This window comes from Vanessa cardui, chromosome 28, assembly GCF_905220365.1.
Source record: "Vanessa cardui chromosome 28, ilVanCard2.1, whole genome shotgun sequence".
NCBI lineage: Eukaryota > Metazoa > Arthropoda > Insecta > Lepidoptera > Nymphalidae > Vanessa > Vanessa cardui.
In genome coordinates, this window is record NC_061150.1 from 5,883,974 (window position 1) to 5,899,918 (window position 15,945).

At 35.5% G+C, this 15,945-nt stretch overlaps 1 protein-coding gene across 6 annotated transcripts in view; it reads left to right on the top strand.

Moving 5' to 3' along the window:
* LOC124541453 (zinc finger protein 182-like) overlaps nucleotides 1-12,302 on the top strand; it is a 32,843-nt gene extending 20,541 nt beyond the window's left edge. Inside the window, exon 5 of one of the 6 annotated variants that reach the window (XM_047119350.1) lies at nucleotides 1,727-3,266. In XM_047119350.1, coding sequence (XP_046975306.1) covers nucleotides 1,727-2,817 — 1,091 coding nt within the window. In that variant the 3' untranslated portion in view covers nucleotides 2,818-3,266. Of the gene's footprint in view, nucleotides 1-331; nucleotides 1,580-1,726; nucleotides 3,267-3,510; nucleotides 5,179-5,909; nucleotides 7,038-7,280; nucleotides 8,389-11,216 lie in introns of those variants that run through there. The other 5 variants (XM_047119347.1, XM_047119352.1, XM_047119351.1 and 2 more) reach the window with 5 other exon arrangements.
* The last annotated feature ends 3,643 nt before the right edge of the window (nucleotides 12,303-15,945 follow it).

Genomic DNA, 15,945 nt, shown 5'->3' on the forward strand with positions numbered 1-15,945 from the left:
CGTTTTATGTAGTCTATGTATTCAATTTATTATCTCGATTTGATCCCTTTATAGATTATTATGTATCGATTTCGGTATTTCGATTGAAGCTTCCTTAAAACACGCACATCGCAATAACTACACCTTATAACCAGTATGTGAGTCGTTTATAAAAGGTATTCAAATATTTTCAAAATAACCGTGCCCTTGTGATTATATCGAGTGTGATGTAAAACGATTTACGAGGAGGTAATCAAGATACATCTTTGTGTATGTCTGGCAGGAGAAATAAAAAAAGCCCAAGAGAAAGAGATTGTCACTGAACGCCCTAAAGCAACTCGTTTATTTCCAGGTGCGAAAATGTGTACAGTGGAGGACAGATATAAGAAAACTGAAATGGTGCGTAAGCTTTTATTAAAAAGACGTAACGTTGAATACGTTTTGCAATACAGCAACGTCACGCCCTTCATGTGGTACAAGGGGAAGTACAGGTGCTTCTATTGTGCCGAACCGATGAAGGATCCCGTTCTGTTAAGAGAGCATACAGCAAGAGTTCATCAGTTCGCAAATCTGGAACTTGTTGTGTACGATAGGACGAAGAATAATAGAAATAGGGATGCTGCTGTCAAAATTGACGTGACTGATATCACGTGTAAGCTATGTCCGAAATCAGTGAATAGCTTGGAAGAGTTGATACATCATTTGATCATAGCTCATGATGCAGAGTATGACGTCAGTGTACCTAACTGTCTTCTACCATTCAAACTTGACAAAGATCAACCGACGTGTCCTATTTGTAATATGAAATTTGTTTTCTTCGAATATCTACTCCGTCATGCGAATAAGCACCATTTGGCTCATGATTATATATGTGATGTGTGCGGTACAAGTTTTCAGGGAGAGAATCATTTGAAAATGCATAACAGGTATTACCATAGAGAAGGTGGATACACGTGTGATCACTGCGGTATTAGATTATCGACTTTGTCCAAGAAAACTCTCCATGAAAAGAATGTGCATATGGTTAATTTATCGACATGCCCGCATTGCCCAGAAACGTTCAAAAGTCCATACTTCAAGAAACTGCATCTGGCAAACGTGCACGGCGTCGAGGAATTGAAAATCAAGTGTCCGTACTGCCCGAAAATTTTCCCCCAAGAGAGCATAATGTCCCGTCACATGAGACGGGTCCATCTGAGGGAGAAGAACGTCGAATGTCAGATTTGTGGGGACAAATTCTTCGGGCCGTACGATGTGAAATTGCACATGTTGAAACATAATGGTGATAAGAAATTTGTGTGTTCGGTTTGCGGGAAGAAGTTTTCGAAGAAGAGCAATTTGAACTCGCATTATGTAATACACTCTGGTCAGAAGAAGTTCACGTGCACTGTTTGTAATAAAGAGTTCGCCCATCGTCCTAACCTAAAAATTCATTTTCGTACGCGCCATCCTCAGTACATTTTAGAGGAAGGGCTGAGTGTAACCGACGAAGTGGATGAAAATGATTTGGTCCAGTTGGAATTCGAAAAGGAAATAGGCGTCGAAGAGACCTTAAATTCTTGTAGTTAACTAAAAGTAACTAATGTTTCTTTAAAAAAATTGTAAATATTTAATTTTATACATTTTTTTTTCGTATAAATAAACTGATTTTTAAATATTATTTTCATTTCTTTAATTTTTAATCACATTTGCTAAACGTCAAACGTCCGTAGAAAAAAAAAGTCAAAATTAAATAATATCTTTCCAGGAATAAGAATCGAGAAATATTATCAAGAGACTTACTCAGAACGGCTTAACATTCTACGAAAGAATATTCTGTTGATTCTGCAATATGGGAACGTGGTACCGTTTCATTGGAATACACGTGGTTTCAGGTGCTTTTACTGTGGAAGACAAATGAAAGACTGTGAAACACTGAAGGAGCATACTCTTTTAAGTCACAAATCAGTAGACTTGCATACTTTTATACCCCAAAGGATAATTACCAAAGATGTTCCAGTAAAAATAGATATTACGAATATGACGTGTAAATCCTGTAATACATCTCTAATTACCGTTGAAGATCTTATCGCACATATCGTTACTGTTCATGAAGGAGAATATGATAATTCAGTCGGTGTTTGCGTGTTCCCTTTCATTTTAAATAAAGATGTCCTTCAATGCGTTCTTTGCGATGACAAATATGACAATTTCACGTCAATGCTCGGTCATATGTATAAAAAACACATCGCCCACACATATATTTGTCAAATATGCGGTATCAGCTTTATAGATCAAGTGCGTTTGAAACGACATATAAGTAACAGTCACGAAGGGCACCGCTGTAAAATATGCGGTAAAGTTTTCGACGCGTCCCACAAAGTCGATAAACATAAGCAGAGAATTCACGGTATACAAAGGACGGTCGAGTGTAATCTGTGCAGTGAAAACTTTGACAATCAATATCAACTCAAAGTCCATATGGGTAAGGTCCATAATGTTGAGAAGTATCGCATAAAGTGTGAACATTGCCCAAAGATTTGTACAACAAAAGGCGCTATGTTGCTGCATGTTCAATCACGGCATTCGGATGCCCGTTTCGAATGCGATCTCTGCGATTATAGGACCGGTATCAAGTGGATGATAAAGTTGCATAGGCGTAAACATTTCGGAGAGAAGAACTATATATGCAGCATTTGTGATAGACGTTTCGGTAGATCGAGTAATCTGAGAGCGCATATGAAGGTACACACTGGTAATTTCGGTCGTGTTTGTCGCTGGTGTCGCCTAGGCTTTACGGATTCAGAGACTTTGGATACACATGAAAAAGAATTGCATTATTTTAATCAGTATAACTGATTTTATTGATTGTTAAAAAAGTATTAAGAGATCTCATTAACTTAGCAGCTAGTCTTATGATTAAATGTGTATTGTCCATTCTACGAGTCGAACTCCTAGGAAACAACACACTTGATAATATGGTCGATGTACATGGCTATGGTAGGCAGAGAAATCTGGTATTTATTCTAAGAAATAATTTGGCTAATTACGGTCAGTCCTATTGGAGGATGTTTCATTGAATGGACTTTATAATTTTCTCAAAAAAAGTTTATACTTTGTAATGTAAGGTTTTTCGTGATTCGTGATGTAGGTAAATTACTTTTAGTATTTTCTTTTGATTTATCTGAGAAGGACAGATGTTTTTTTTTTAAATTATTAATGTGTCTAAGAAAGTATTTGGAAAGTGTTTAGTTTTTTTTTAAATTGATTGTTTTTATTATTGAGTTTATTTGTAACTTAAACATTTTTTTTTCATTGGATATAGATAATTAAAACATTTTAAAAGGAAATTGACGTCTATTTGATATATTCGCTTTCGGTTTTAATAAATACTCGTGATATCTACTTTGATATATTTTCATTACCTGACACAATTATTAACATTAAAATTTGTCTTTAAAAATGTAGAAGCAATGCATGAAGACGTTTGCTGGCTACCTCTAGTTGAAATTTCTAAGGAAAAATTAAAATGCAAGCGTGTTTTCCTTGCAGGAGAATCTAGGGGTGGCCAGAAAGCGGTGAAACACGTAGACTCTGAACCCTGCAATGACGGCCTGGATCTCACGCATGCGCCGGCTAAACCCACGCTTACCGCAAAGGATAAAAGAAAAATAATGAGGAACAATGTCCTGCAAGTTCTCCTAAAGTCAACAGTGATGCCGTTTAGATGGCTGAAGAGTTCCTACAGGTGTTTCTACTGCTACGACATATTCCAAGAGTCATCGGATTTGAAGAACCATCAGCACGTTCACATCGGAGACGAGATCAAGGAACAGGCGATGAATAATTATTGGGAGTCTGTTGTCTATGTGGATATTTCGAATTTGTCCTGTAAATTGTGCCCAGAGAACGTATCTGATTTATATGACTTGATAGATCACTTAGTGGACAAACACGGTGTGGTTTATAACAAGGACGTTGGGATCTGTATGGTCGCATTTAAATTGGACAACTTCGCTGTTAATTGCTTGGCGTGTGGTGCTAGTTTTTATACATTTGGTCCCCTATTGCATCATACTAATAAGGATCATAAAGGAACGTCAGCGATTCTATGCGATGTCTGCGGGCAGCACTTCAAAGATGGCAACTTGCTGAGGCTTCACGTTAAGACGATACACGAGAACACGGGCTTACTTTGTCCCGAATGTGGGGAGAAGTTCGAAACACGTTCCAAATTGAAAACTCATCAGAAGAACCAACACGATTTGGACAAGAAGTACAAATGCCTCGTGTGCTCTCAGACGTTTCAAAGTCACTACAAGCGGTCCAGACATATGGCTACCGAACATAAAAATAGACAAGAGATAAAGTGCCTCCACTGTCCAAAGACATTTGTATTCAGGAGTATGATGATGACGCATCTACGCGATACGCATTTGAAAGTCAGGAATCATATTTGTAGTGTATGTGGTTGGAAAGCGTTTAACAGTAACAGGCTTAAAAATCACATGTACAAACACAGTGGGGAAAAGAATTTCAAATGTGAAGCGTGTGACAAAGCCTTTACAACTAAAAAGATCATGAGAGCCCATTTCGCTCGTATGCACAAGTCTTTACAGCCACAAATGATGCCGTATGAACATCAGTACGTCGCGCACTGACTGATTAAACAATTAGCATTTTTATTTAAAATTTGAAAATAAGAATTCGTTTCCACTTTTCCATGGAATACCTAATTTGTGAGTGGTCGAGAATCAAGTACAGAATCATCAATCTTTAATTTCGTAACCGGGAATCCTTTTTATTGCTGTTTCGTTTTGGATCTGATTAAGTTGGTGTTATTAAGTTCAATTGACCGAACATTTTGGATTCTATGTTTGTCCTGCCACTCTTGGCTTGAGGCGTTCCTATTATTGAGCTACAATATCAATATTAAGTAGTACTAATCATTATGTTGTACGCTGTTCCGCCTTCCATTTTTGTAAGTAAACTATGTTTGGTAGGTTCCATTATTTCTAAAAATCAGAAATCTTTAATTTTGTAGTTTATTAGCTTAACACGTTCGTGTCCAAAACTGTGTTACAATAGTGATGGTGTTTGTTTTTTAATAATCGACAATAGAACAACTTTTTATATGGTTATTTTTGGGATATTTCTGAAATTCGAAGATATTTCCGAAATGTAATGAATATGTTTCTTGAAATAAAGTTGTTTTATACATTATTTTAGTATTATTTATAATTAGTTGTTTCTTTGTAAATCAAATGTGTTTTGTAAACCAAATTAAAGAAAATTTATTTAGAGTTTTAGCTTAAAAGATGAGTTTTACTGAGTTGAAAAAAAATATCTGTGCAGATTAGTTAAATATCCAAATATATATATATATACGTATATATATCATATTGACCGTTAAGTATTTTGATTATAATGTCTAAATTTAATTGCTAGGTCTATAATACTTGCTGTCTCCTTCTCACTCGCGGGAAAGAGATATCAATATTTATAGTGCTTTTTGACACTATGGTATGTGCAGTAAATGGTATACCATCTATTTTTTTTTTTCTGCTAAAAAGGCACAGATTATTTCGCCAACATCACACGTGCGCCAAGTATTACATCACTGTGATGTAATTATCTTAATAGAAAGTATGGGCATTGGTCTTTTGCTGATTTTTCTTAATAAAATATATGAATATAGTAGAGGTTGTTAATTTATTTATCATTTATGATATATTCAATGTTTAAATAAAATTATTACATTTAAAAATAATCTACAAACTTCAAAAGCATCTCTGGACATCAATTGATGATTTTTAGTATTTAGTATAACTTATTTTGGTTTAATATAAATATGATACAATTTAACGACGGTTGAAGAGTGTAAGAAATATTATACAACGCAAAACACAATGAAAGGATAACTAACGACTAAGAAGACGTTTTGATTTCAGGCAAGAGCCGAAAAGTGAAAAGGATCAGGTATAATACAAAGGATATATCGACTTCAGACAGCGATGACGATTTGCCGATAAAAGACTTAAAACCGAAATTGTCCTTCAACGATAAATTAAGTATAATGAGAAACAACGTCATACAAGTTGTAATAAAGTCCACTGTTATGCCATTTCGCTGGCTCAGAAGTTCGTACAGATGTTTCTACTGTTACGATGTGTTTAGGGAACCAAAAGATCTCAAATTTCATCAGAATGTACATTCCGTTGAGGATGAAATACCCAAAGCGATGGAAAACTACTGGGAACCAGAAGTGTATGTTGATATTTCCAATCTTTCCTGCAAACTTTGTCCCGATACAATAACCGAGCTATATCAGCTCGTCGATCATTTAATCCTCAAACACAAAGTCGCCTTCAACAAAGATATAGGAATGGGAATGAACGCTTTCAAATTGGACGAATTCTCCGTGAACTGTTTGATTTGTGATCATAGATTTAGTACGTTTGGACATTTGTTGGTGCACACGAATAAGGATCATAAAGGATGGTCAGAAGTTCTCTGTGATGTTTGCGGGCAGCATTTTAGGAATGCGAAATATCTTAGACAGCATATCAGGAATGAACATACGAAGAAATCTGTCGTCTGTACGTTGTGTGGTTTGACAGTGATTAGTAAGAATAAATTGAGAACTCACATGCAAAACTCTCACAATCACAGGTACAAATGCTACGCGTGTTCAGATCAGTTCGCAACTCATTACAAAAGGTCGCAGCACATGATGCTTGCCCATAAAAGTAGAGAAGTGATCAAATGTTCGTACTGCCCTCGATCTTTTGTTTATAGAAGTTCAATGATGAGGCACGTGAGGGAAACCCACTTGCAAGAGAGGACGGCTATCTGTAATGTATGTGGTTGGAGATCGTTCGCCCAATATGATCTTCAGAAGCACATGATGAAGCATAGCAATGAAAGGAACTTCAAATGTCCCGCGTGTGATAAAGCGTTTAAAACGAAGAAAACCATGCGCCAACATTATAATAATATTCATCAGAAATCTAAGTCTCAAGATGGCATTGGAGTTACACACGAATTAATGTTTTCGAAATAAATATTGATTATATAAAATTGGCTTTTTATTGTTCATTGGAGACATAAGATATTATTTATAAATATATTTCTAATAAAATACTTATTTAGATATGTGCATATATACTTAAAGAGGAAAATGATAGAGTAAAGTAATCATCATAGTATTACTATTATAATATGGTCAGATTATTAACAAACTTATTAATTTTGTCTTTAAATTTAAAATAGTTTTAATAAGTCCAGAATTGAGTGAAGCTAAGAAGACATTTTACTTTCAGACCGAATCGAAAAGGATGGGAATCAAAAAAGTGTCCCAAGCAAGAAGAAAACAAGATTGCAGAGAAACGACGAATCAGATAAACAAGATTCTGCGTTAGATTTTATGAGAAGGAACACTATTCAGGTTTTGGAGAAATCGACAATAATACCCTTCAGGTGGCTAAGGACTTGCTTCCGATGTTTCTACTGTTACGAAATGTTCGAGAAAACAGAAACATTAAAATCTCATCAGGAAACCCACACGCTTAAAGACCTACGGGACACGATGGAGAACTTCTGTGAAAACTTGGTCGTCGTAGATATATCGGACATTTCTTGCAAAATATGCTTCGCGAAATTAGACGATGTGTTTCAGCTACTGGATCACTTAATTTCATGCCATGAAATGGAATTCAACGAAGATGTCGGCATTAACATGGCTCCAATAAAATTAGACGATGGAGCTAAATGCGTTTACTGTTCCATGGCCTTCAAGACTTTCAATCACTTGATCGTCCACATGGATAGATACCACAAAAGCTGTTTCAAATCCGTCTGTACAAGTTGCAGGAAACACTTTAAAAGTACGAGAGATTTTTGCGGACATGTCCAGAAACAGTTTCTCGAAGACAATCTGAAATGTTCTCAGTGTGATTTGTTTTTGAACTATGGGGTCCTGCGGAGTCACATGCGGGATGTTCACGGCATGAAGTATAAATGCCTAAGTTGTTATGAGTTCTTCCCATCGCACTATAAGCGATCGAATCACATGGCTGATATCCACAATCGCAGGAAGAAGATAAAGTGTTCGTTCTGTTCCCGCAGCTTCATTTTCCGAAGTATCCTGATGAGGCACGTGCGTGAGAATCATTTGAAAGAGAAGAATGTGGTCTGTGAAGTATGTGGTTGGAGGACGTATGGAAAACACGAACTTGCTAATCACATGGCGAGGCACGATAGCGCCAAACGTGTCAGGTGTCCGTCGTGCGATAAGGCGTTCAAAACAAATAAATACATGAAGAAACATTACATAAAAACTCACGAATAATTTATGTTAATTGAACTGAACAGTTTAATAAAAGTATCCGTTATTTATTGTATTATTTATGGTAGCCGAAGTGGTTGGAAGGTCATTCACCTCTTAGGGTAATAATGTTTTTAGATCTAGTACACTTTTAGTACTGAACTTTTCTTGTCGTATTGTGCTCGGTATAAACTTAAATAACGTGGAGAATTCTAGAAGAAAGTTCTGAAAAGCTTGTTAAAGTAACCTGTATTGCAATACACATCAGGATTTAGGGTTTTAATTCAGGAAAGTTGATTGACGACGATATGGTGATGGTTAAGGTCAAACTTTTTTTATCATTGCAATAAATATTGACCTCAGAAGACGATCTAGGAATTCGGAGAGTAGTTCGGTATTCCGATATGCCCCTGTACGATTTTGGGAAAATATAAGTCTTAGTTTAACTGCAGGGCTTTAATTGTTATATATTTTAACTGCTGCGCAATTTAGCAGCGAGTTTATCAATGTCACGCACATTTAAAAACTTCCATGTTAATATAACACGTTTGTGCCAACTTTTATAGTGGTGTTCTAACACTATTGAAGTATTTTAACCTCAAACCAGCATCCATTTTTACCCAGAAGGTATAATGATTAATACTCAAATTAAATAAAAATAAAAGAAGCCAATTCCAATGTAGGTATTTGTAAGTAGATTGTTAAACTTTTAGTGATTTACTTATATCTAAATGTTAATAAAAGTTGGTTTTTGTTAATGGTTATGGACCCCTCTTCGGGTGAAGGCCTCCTCCAGTCCTTTCCACTCGTTTCTGGCTATATTTTTCCAGTCCTTTCCTGTTAAATTCGTTAAGATTTTCCTTGGTGGTAGGGCTTTGTGCAAGCCCGTCAGGGTAGGTACCACCCGCTCATCAGTTATTCTACCGCAAAATAACAGTACTCAGTATTGTTGTGTTCCGGTTTGAAGGGTGAGCGAGCCATTGTAATTACAGGCACAAGGGACATAACATCTTAGTTCCCAACGTTGGTGACACATTGAAGATGTAAGGAATAGTTAATATTTCTTACAGCGTCATTGTCCATGGGTGATGGTGACCACTTACCATCGGGTGGCCCATATGCTCGTCCGCCAACCTAAATTCTTCGGTTTTTTGGCTGAGTTATTTAGCCTGTCGTATTTAATAATGCTGTGTTGCCCTTTTCGCTTTCAGCTTTCGCTTGTTCCTGTAGCTATGTTCTTTTTTGTAGGATCGATTGGGGGTACTGGTCTTTCATATAATAAGGCGTTTCTTTTGAAGCTCCATTGGCTTTTAAGATGATCTTCTTGCCAAGGGTCGTGAACGTAATAACTATTGGTCTTGGCTTTTCAGTTTTTCTTTCCTATTCTTCGAATAGCTTACAAGTCTCTAGTGTCTATTTCTACTGATAAGTATTTATTTACAAATTCTGCTACAAGTGTTTCTAAATTTGAGTTCATCCAACTCAAAGAAGACTAAATTGCGTTTTATTGATTGTCTCACCATGTTGTATAATCTTTCCTCTTGGTTTTCTACCCTTGACTTAAGGTTTGCATTTTCTAAAATTTTTATTTTTTCTGATAACATTTTATTAATATTTGATGTAACCTTCTCTGTCATTTCCTCCCCTGTTTTGTGAATGAGTTTTTTCTGTTCATCAAGTTCTTTTTAGATAGAAAGAAGTGTGGCATTGTGAATTGTTTCATTTTTATGAACAAAGTTTTTCAATAGTTACCATACAGTGACACCTTTTAGTGTTTGTCGAAACTTGACAAAGGGACAATATCGATAAATTAATGTTTTATTAGTGCCCTCTTTTGCCAATTTCCTGAACTTTATGCTGATTTAGTCTGGTGTAACGGATACTGCTATTGGCCAATAGATGGCGTTAGTGTATGATGACTTGAGGTTTTTTAGTATAGTTATTCGGTCTGTTATTTTTAAGTTATGTTCTGTTGATATTTTACAGAATCACCGTACAGAGTTTTTAATGTCACTGATTTGTCATTTTATATCCAATAGTAGTTCTACGGTGAACAATTTTGCATAAAATTCTCTATTTTCACTGTTTAACCTTGAGAAAGTCACTGAGTACATGAATAGTTCAAGTTTTATTTTTTTTACACTGATTAGTGAACTATTATTGTTATCTTCACTTTGTTCTTGAGGAATACACACTAAAGTTACTTCTTAATTATGGTATCTCTGTTACTTCACGTTTCTTATATTTAAATTTCCATAAACAAAACACAGAACCGATGTTGACAGTTCTCAGTGGCGCCAATCCTCATATAACGGCATAAAATTATTTCAGTCACTATGAAAATATAGCAAACATTTAATTTATATCGACTGAGTTAGAAGAAGTACTTACATAGTGATGGAATTAGATAACAGGTGGTAACTAATTTCCAGTTATAATATTACAATATTGGGGTTAAGTAAAGCGAAGTAACAGCTTCCTCGCCTTTTGATCTTTACTCCACCGGGGTTGGTGCACATATAAAGAGCCGAGATGGCCCAGTGGTGCCCATAGAACGCGTGCATCTTATCCGATGATTACGGGTTCAAACCCAGGCTGGAAACCACTATATATATGTGCTTAATTTGTGTTTATAATTCGTGCTCGGCGGTGAAGGAAAACATCGTGAGGAAACTTGTCTGTGTCTAATTTCATCGAAATTGCTACATGCGCGTTCCACCAACACGCATTGGAACAGCGTGGTGGAATATGTTCCAAGTTCCGTCTCCTTAACGTGAGAGGAGGCCTTAGCCCAGCTGTGGGAAATTTACAGGATGTTACTTTACTTTACAAATACAACAAGTGTCTTTACTATATTTGTCTTCTAAGCACGATATGAATTATACACCCAAATATATTTAATTATCACTAATTGTGAATTATTTGATTTCAGACCAAAATGTAATAGATCGACTTACAGAACGAGACCGAAAATGTCACATCACGAGGCTTATAACCGTTGTTATAGAATATTCAACCATCGTCCCCTTTAGATGGTTCTCGAATAAGTTCATGTGTTTTTATTGTTGCTGTACCTTCATAGACAGTTCGAAACTAAAACTACACACCCAAGAAGAACATAATGAGGTCAAACTGACGAACGTACTCCGAAACGTGACAGCGACCAGCAGATTTAAATTAGACATATCCGAAATTTCGTGTAAAAAATGCCCAAAACCCGTCCAAACGTTGGATGAGTTTCTGTATCACGTTTCGAATGTACACGACGTTAAGTTCAACAAAAGCGTCACAGATTGCCTCTTCGCCTTCAAGTTGTCTGATGATGATATGTTCTGTCTCGATTGTGGGCAGAACTTTCGATTTTTCGGCACGCTTCTCACACACGCTCACAAATTCCACGTGAAAACTAGTACGTTTCTGTGCGAGACCTGCGGACAGGGATTCGTGGCTAAAGCGAATTTGGACAGCCACGTTAAAACCGTGCATTCTAATTATCAATGGGATAAAGGGAAGTCTATGAGAATACACGATACGAAGACTAATAAACCAAAGAAATTGCAATGTCCAAAATGTCCAGAAATATTGCGAAGTAATTATTTGAGGAAACAGCATCTAGCGATTGTCCATGACGTCAAGAGTTCCCAGTTTTCATGCGATATATGCTCGAAGATATTCCTGATCAAAAGTAAATTGATCCAACACAAATCGAGGGTACATTTGAAAGAGAAATCGATCACATGTGAAATATGCGGGTTTAAGGTCTTCAGCAAGGATTTGCTGAAACGGCACATGGTCAAACATGATGATTCGAGGCCGTTTCAATGTGAAATATGTAAAAAGGCCTTCCAAAGGAAGAAGACCTTGGACTTCCATAGACGGATACACACCAACGATAGGAGATATGTATGTAAAGACTGCGGGAAAGCGTTCGTTCAAGTAACAAGTCTAAAGCTACACTTGCGGGTTCATCACAATAATGGCAATATCTAGAATGAAATGAAATAAATAAATTGTTAAATTATCAGCGTGGATTATTTATTTGTGATACCTTTTTAATCTATATCTATTAGAATACATTCAAAATTAAATACAGAAATACTTTATTGACGATTAAATACTCTTACGAGAACTTCTGTATCGTTATTTTACAGAACTATAATTAAAATTAATAATAATAATAACATAATATTGGTCAACATGACATACGTTACTCTGATTCCAATGTAATAAGCGAAAGCACTTGTGTTGTAGAAAATCAGAAGTAACGACGGCACCGCAAACACCCAGACACAAGACAACATAGAAAATTAGTGAACTTCTTCAATCATCGACTCAGCCGGGAATCGAACCCGAGACCTCAAAGTAGCGTACCCATGAAAACCGATGTATACACTACTCGACCAAAAAGGTCGTGTATACACCAAAAAGTATTGAAATAATGACAAAGATAAAAATTCATAGTAATTTATTTAGTAACTTTATTGATGGCTACGGTGTGTTCGTCGTCGAAATTAAATTATCATTGGCTCGGAGTGTACATTCCGACATGAATCGACAAGAAAATCTTTTTAAATATGTATAAAATGTTATCTTTTTAAATATACAATGCCCGTCTGGGTAGGTACCACCCACTCATCAGTTATTCTATCGCCAAATAAAAGTACTCAGTATTGTTGTGTTCCGGTTTGAAGGGTGAGTGAGCCAGCGTAACTACAGGCACAAGGGACATAACATCTTAGTTCCAAAGGTTGGTGGCGCATTGACGATGTAAAGAGTAGTTAATAGTAGTAGAGTAATATTTTTACAGCGTCATTGTCTATGGGTGTTGGTGACCACTTACCATCATAAATGTAGTTATCAATCCACAACAATGCAATGTAATTTGAAAGCAACAGTCGCTATGCTTTAACCATAACAGACAGACAGACAAGACCTACAGACACAAGGATTTTACGTATCACCCTATGAAGAACCGACTTTATAGAACGTTCAGAGTCATTTATAGGTCGTAAGGCCCTGGGGTCACAGGTGGAGTGGAGGACTTAACTATTATTTTACAAATTAATTTGAGCATTTTCATTCATGTTGTGTGTGTGTTCAGACAGCGAGCTTTTTCTGTATTAAAAGATCAAAAAATATTTGTGTTCGAACGATGAAGAACATTTAACTCGTCATCATCATCATCATCATCATCATCATCATCATCATCATCATCAGCCCGTTCCCGTCCACTGCTGGATATAGGCCTCTCCAAGTGCACGCCACTGTGGTCTTTCTCCGGCTACTCGCAACTATTTCGTGTATCATATAAATGTTATTATATCATATAACGTAGACTATATCATTTACATAATGACAATTCACGTTCGTAATCTTACAGAATAACTCTACAACTGCAAATAAAGTCACATTCGAAAGCATAATAAAATCAAACAATTAAAATTTTCCAATAATTTATTTATCACAACAACAAAAATATTACATTAATGAGTCAATATTTACATATAAATATGTTAAAGCAATCATTTACTACTTAAAAAAAAAGCTAAACTTATTACAAATAATGTATCAAGTTTAATTTATAATCTGTGTTGCATTATGAGCATAACCTTTACCAACAGAATTACAAACGTCTGATTGGAGGAATGAAACAGCTGGGAGCGCCGAGGATGCACGCGATTGGTCCGTCAGACAATGCTTATCGCCTATTGGACATTCACTTGTCATTTAGCAGAAAGTCTAATACTACTGTCCATATATGCTCACAACTCTTGCTATTACATAAATGAGTATTACTGTCTTCTTCTTTCTACTGTCAAATTACATAGTACAGAAAGAGATGATTCCATTCCAATCGTAACAGGAAAAAACCAAATAAACACTTAGCAAACTGAGGCGATATTGGTCAAGAGCTTTTTTAGTCTATGATAATCACTGTGATTTGAGAAAAATGGCGTTTGAACGTCGACGTAACTGTTATTAGCATTTTGGGGGTAAAATTAAAGTGGAAATAAGTAGTTAAGTGTAATATTATAAAGAAATATGAATCACAAAATCTTAGTAGTGCACAATATAGCTGAGTTATTAGCGAATCGTATGAAACACGTACATCTAAGGTTTTTTTATTTTTATTTATTTAATATATATGAGACAACATCACATACATTACTCTGATCCCAATGTAAGTAGCTAAAGCACTTGTGTTATGGAAAATCAGAAGTAACGATACCACAAACATCCAGACCCAAGACAACATAGAAAACTAATGATAATCTACATCGACTCAGCCGGGAATCGAACCCGGGACCTCCGGAGTTGCGTACCCATTAAAACCGGTGTACACACCACTCGACCACGGAGGTCGTCAATTTGTACTGAAATATGTTTATCTTCTTTCCTACTTCTATTGGAATAGGGTATAAGGCCTTAATCAAAAAATAATTTATAATTTTTTCATTTATAAGCGAAATATTGCTGTAATCGAAATTTTACAGGTGAAAACTTTTTGAGATTTATAATTAAGATTCGAAATACAAAAATCATTGATGCATCTAAGATTGCTAAATTGACTTTCGCTTCGCTAAAATTAACTGGCCAAATGATATAAGCAAAGATTATAATAATGGCGCCTGCTGGAGTGGATGTTGGTGCTGAATTATTAATAAATGCAATGCTATATCAGCTTACTGTTTAATTTCATTCCAGTAATTCTGACGTATTCTTTCAATGATATTCTAATAAACAGATATGTTATACCCATACTAAACAACAGAAAAAAGTGTGCCGCACCGGAGACCGTTTATTTTACATTTCGTTACAAGTAAAAAGGATAGCTTGATAAAAACAATAAGTAAAAGAGATAACTAGATGTTTTAATTACGCAAAACGTATTACTACGTAATTATGATGTATTATAGCGTATTACTACGTAAAACGACTTAAGGCAAACGTCCCAATTAGGACGTTTTCTAGTCTTCACTTTTTGCGCGTTAATAACATATCCGTTTACTAGAACATCACTGTATTCTTTATATCTATATACACACATAAATGAAAAGTAAATTTGTATTCTACGTGGAAGACGTAGCTGCCTGAATAATTAAAACAAAAATATTTATTTACAACTTACGACTAAATCATAATAAAATAAGTCTTTTAACAAACCAACAACACCAAAAGATATTCGATTCAAAACAAAAAAAAGCCGCCATGTTCTTTTATCACTATTGTTTCGCGCCAAAAACTTAATAATTTTCGAATAAAAATAAAAATTGTATAATTTAATAAAAATAAATTCATTTCAATTATAGCTATAGTTTTGGACTTATTATTAGGCTGTTTTCACACTAGCGAGAAAGAGTACAGATAATAAATAATATTGAACACAGACCAAGCAACCGCTTACTTATTCTTAATTCAAATTACTTGACTATTTATGAATATAAAAGTGGCTTAACCAAAAGAATTAAATCTTATTAAATCACTAGTTACGTTATTAAACACGGTGTCTGAAACGGTTTTGATGAGATTATATTTCTGTATAGATTGTTTATTACTTGGTAGGACTTTGTTAACGTTACCACATACTCATCACCATATAGACACCAACAATTTACACTATATTCAGGTCTAATTTTAACGAAATTCGGCTACACGTGAAA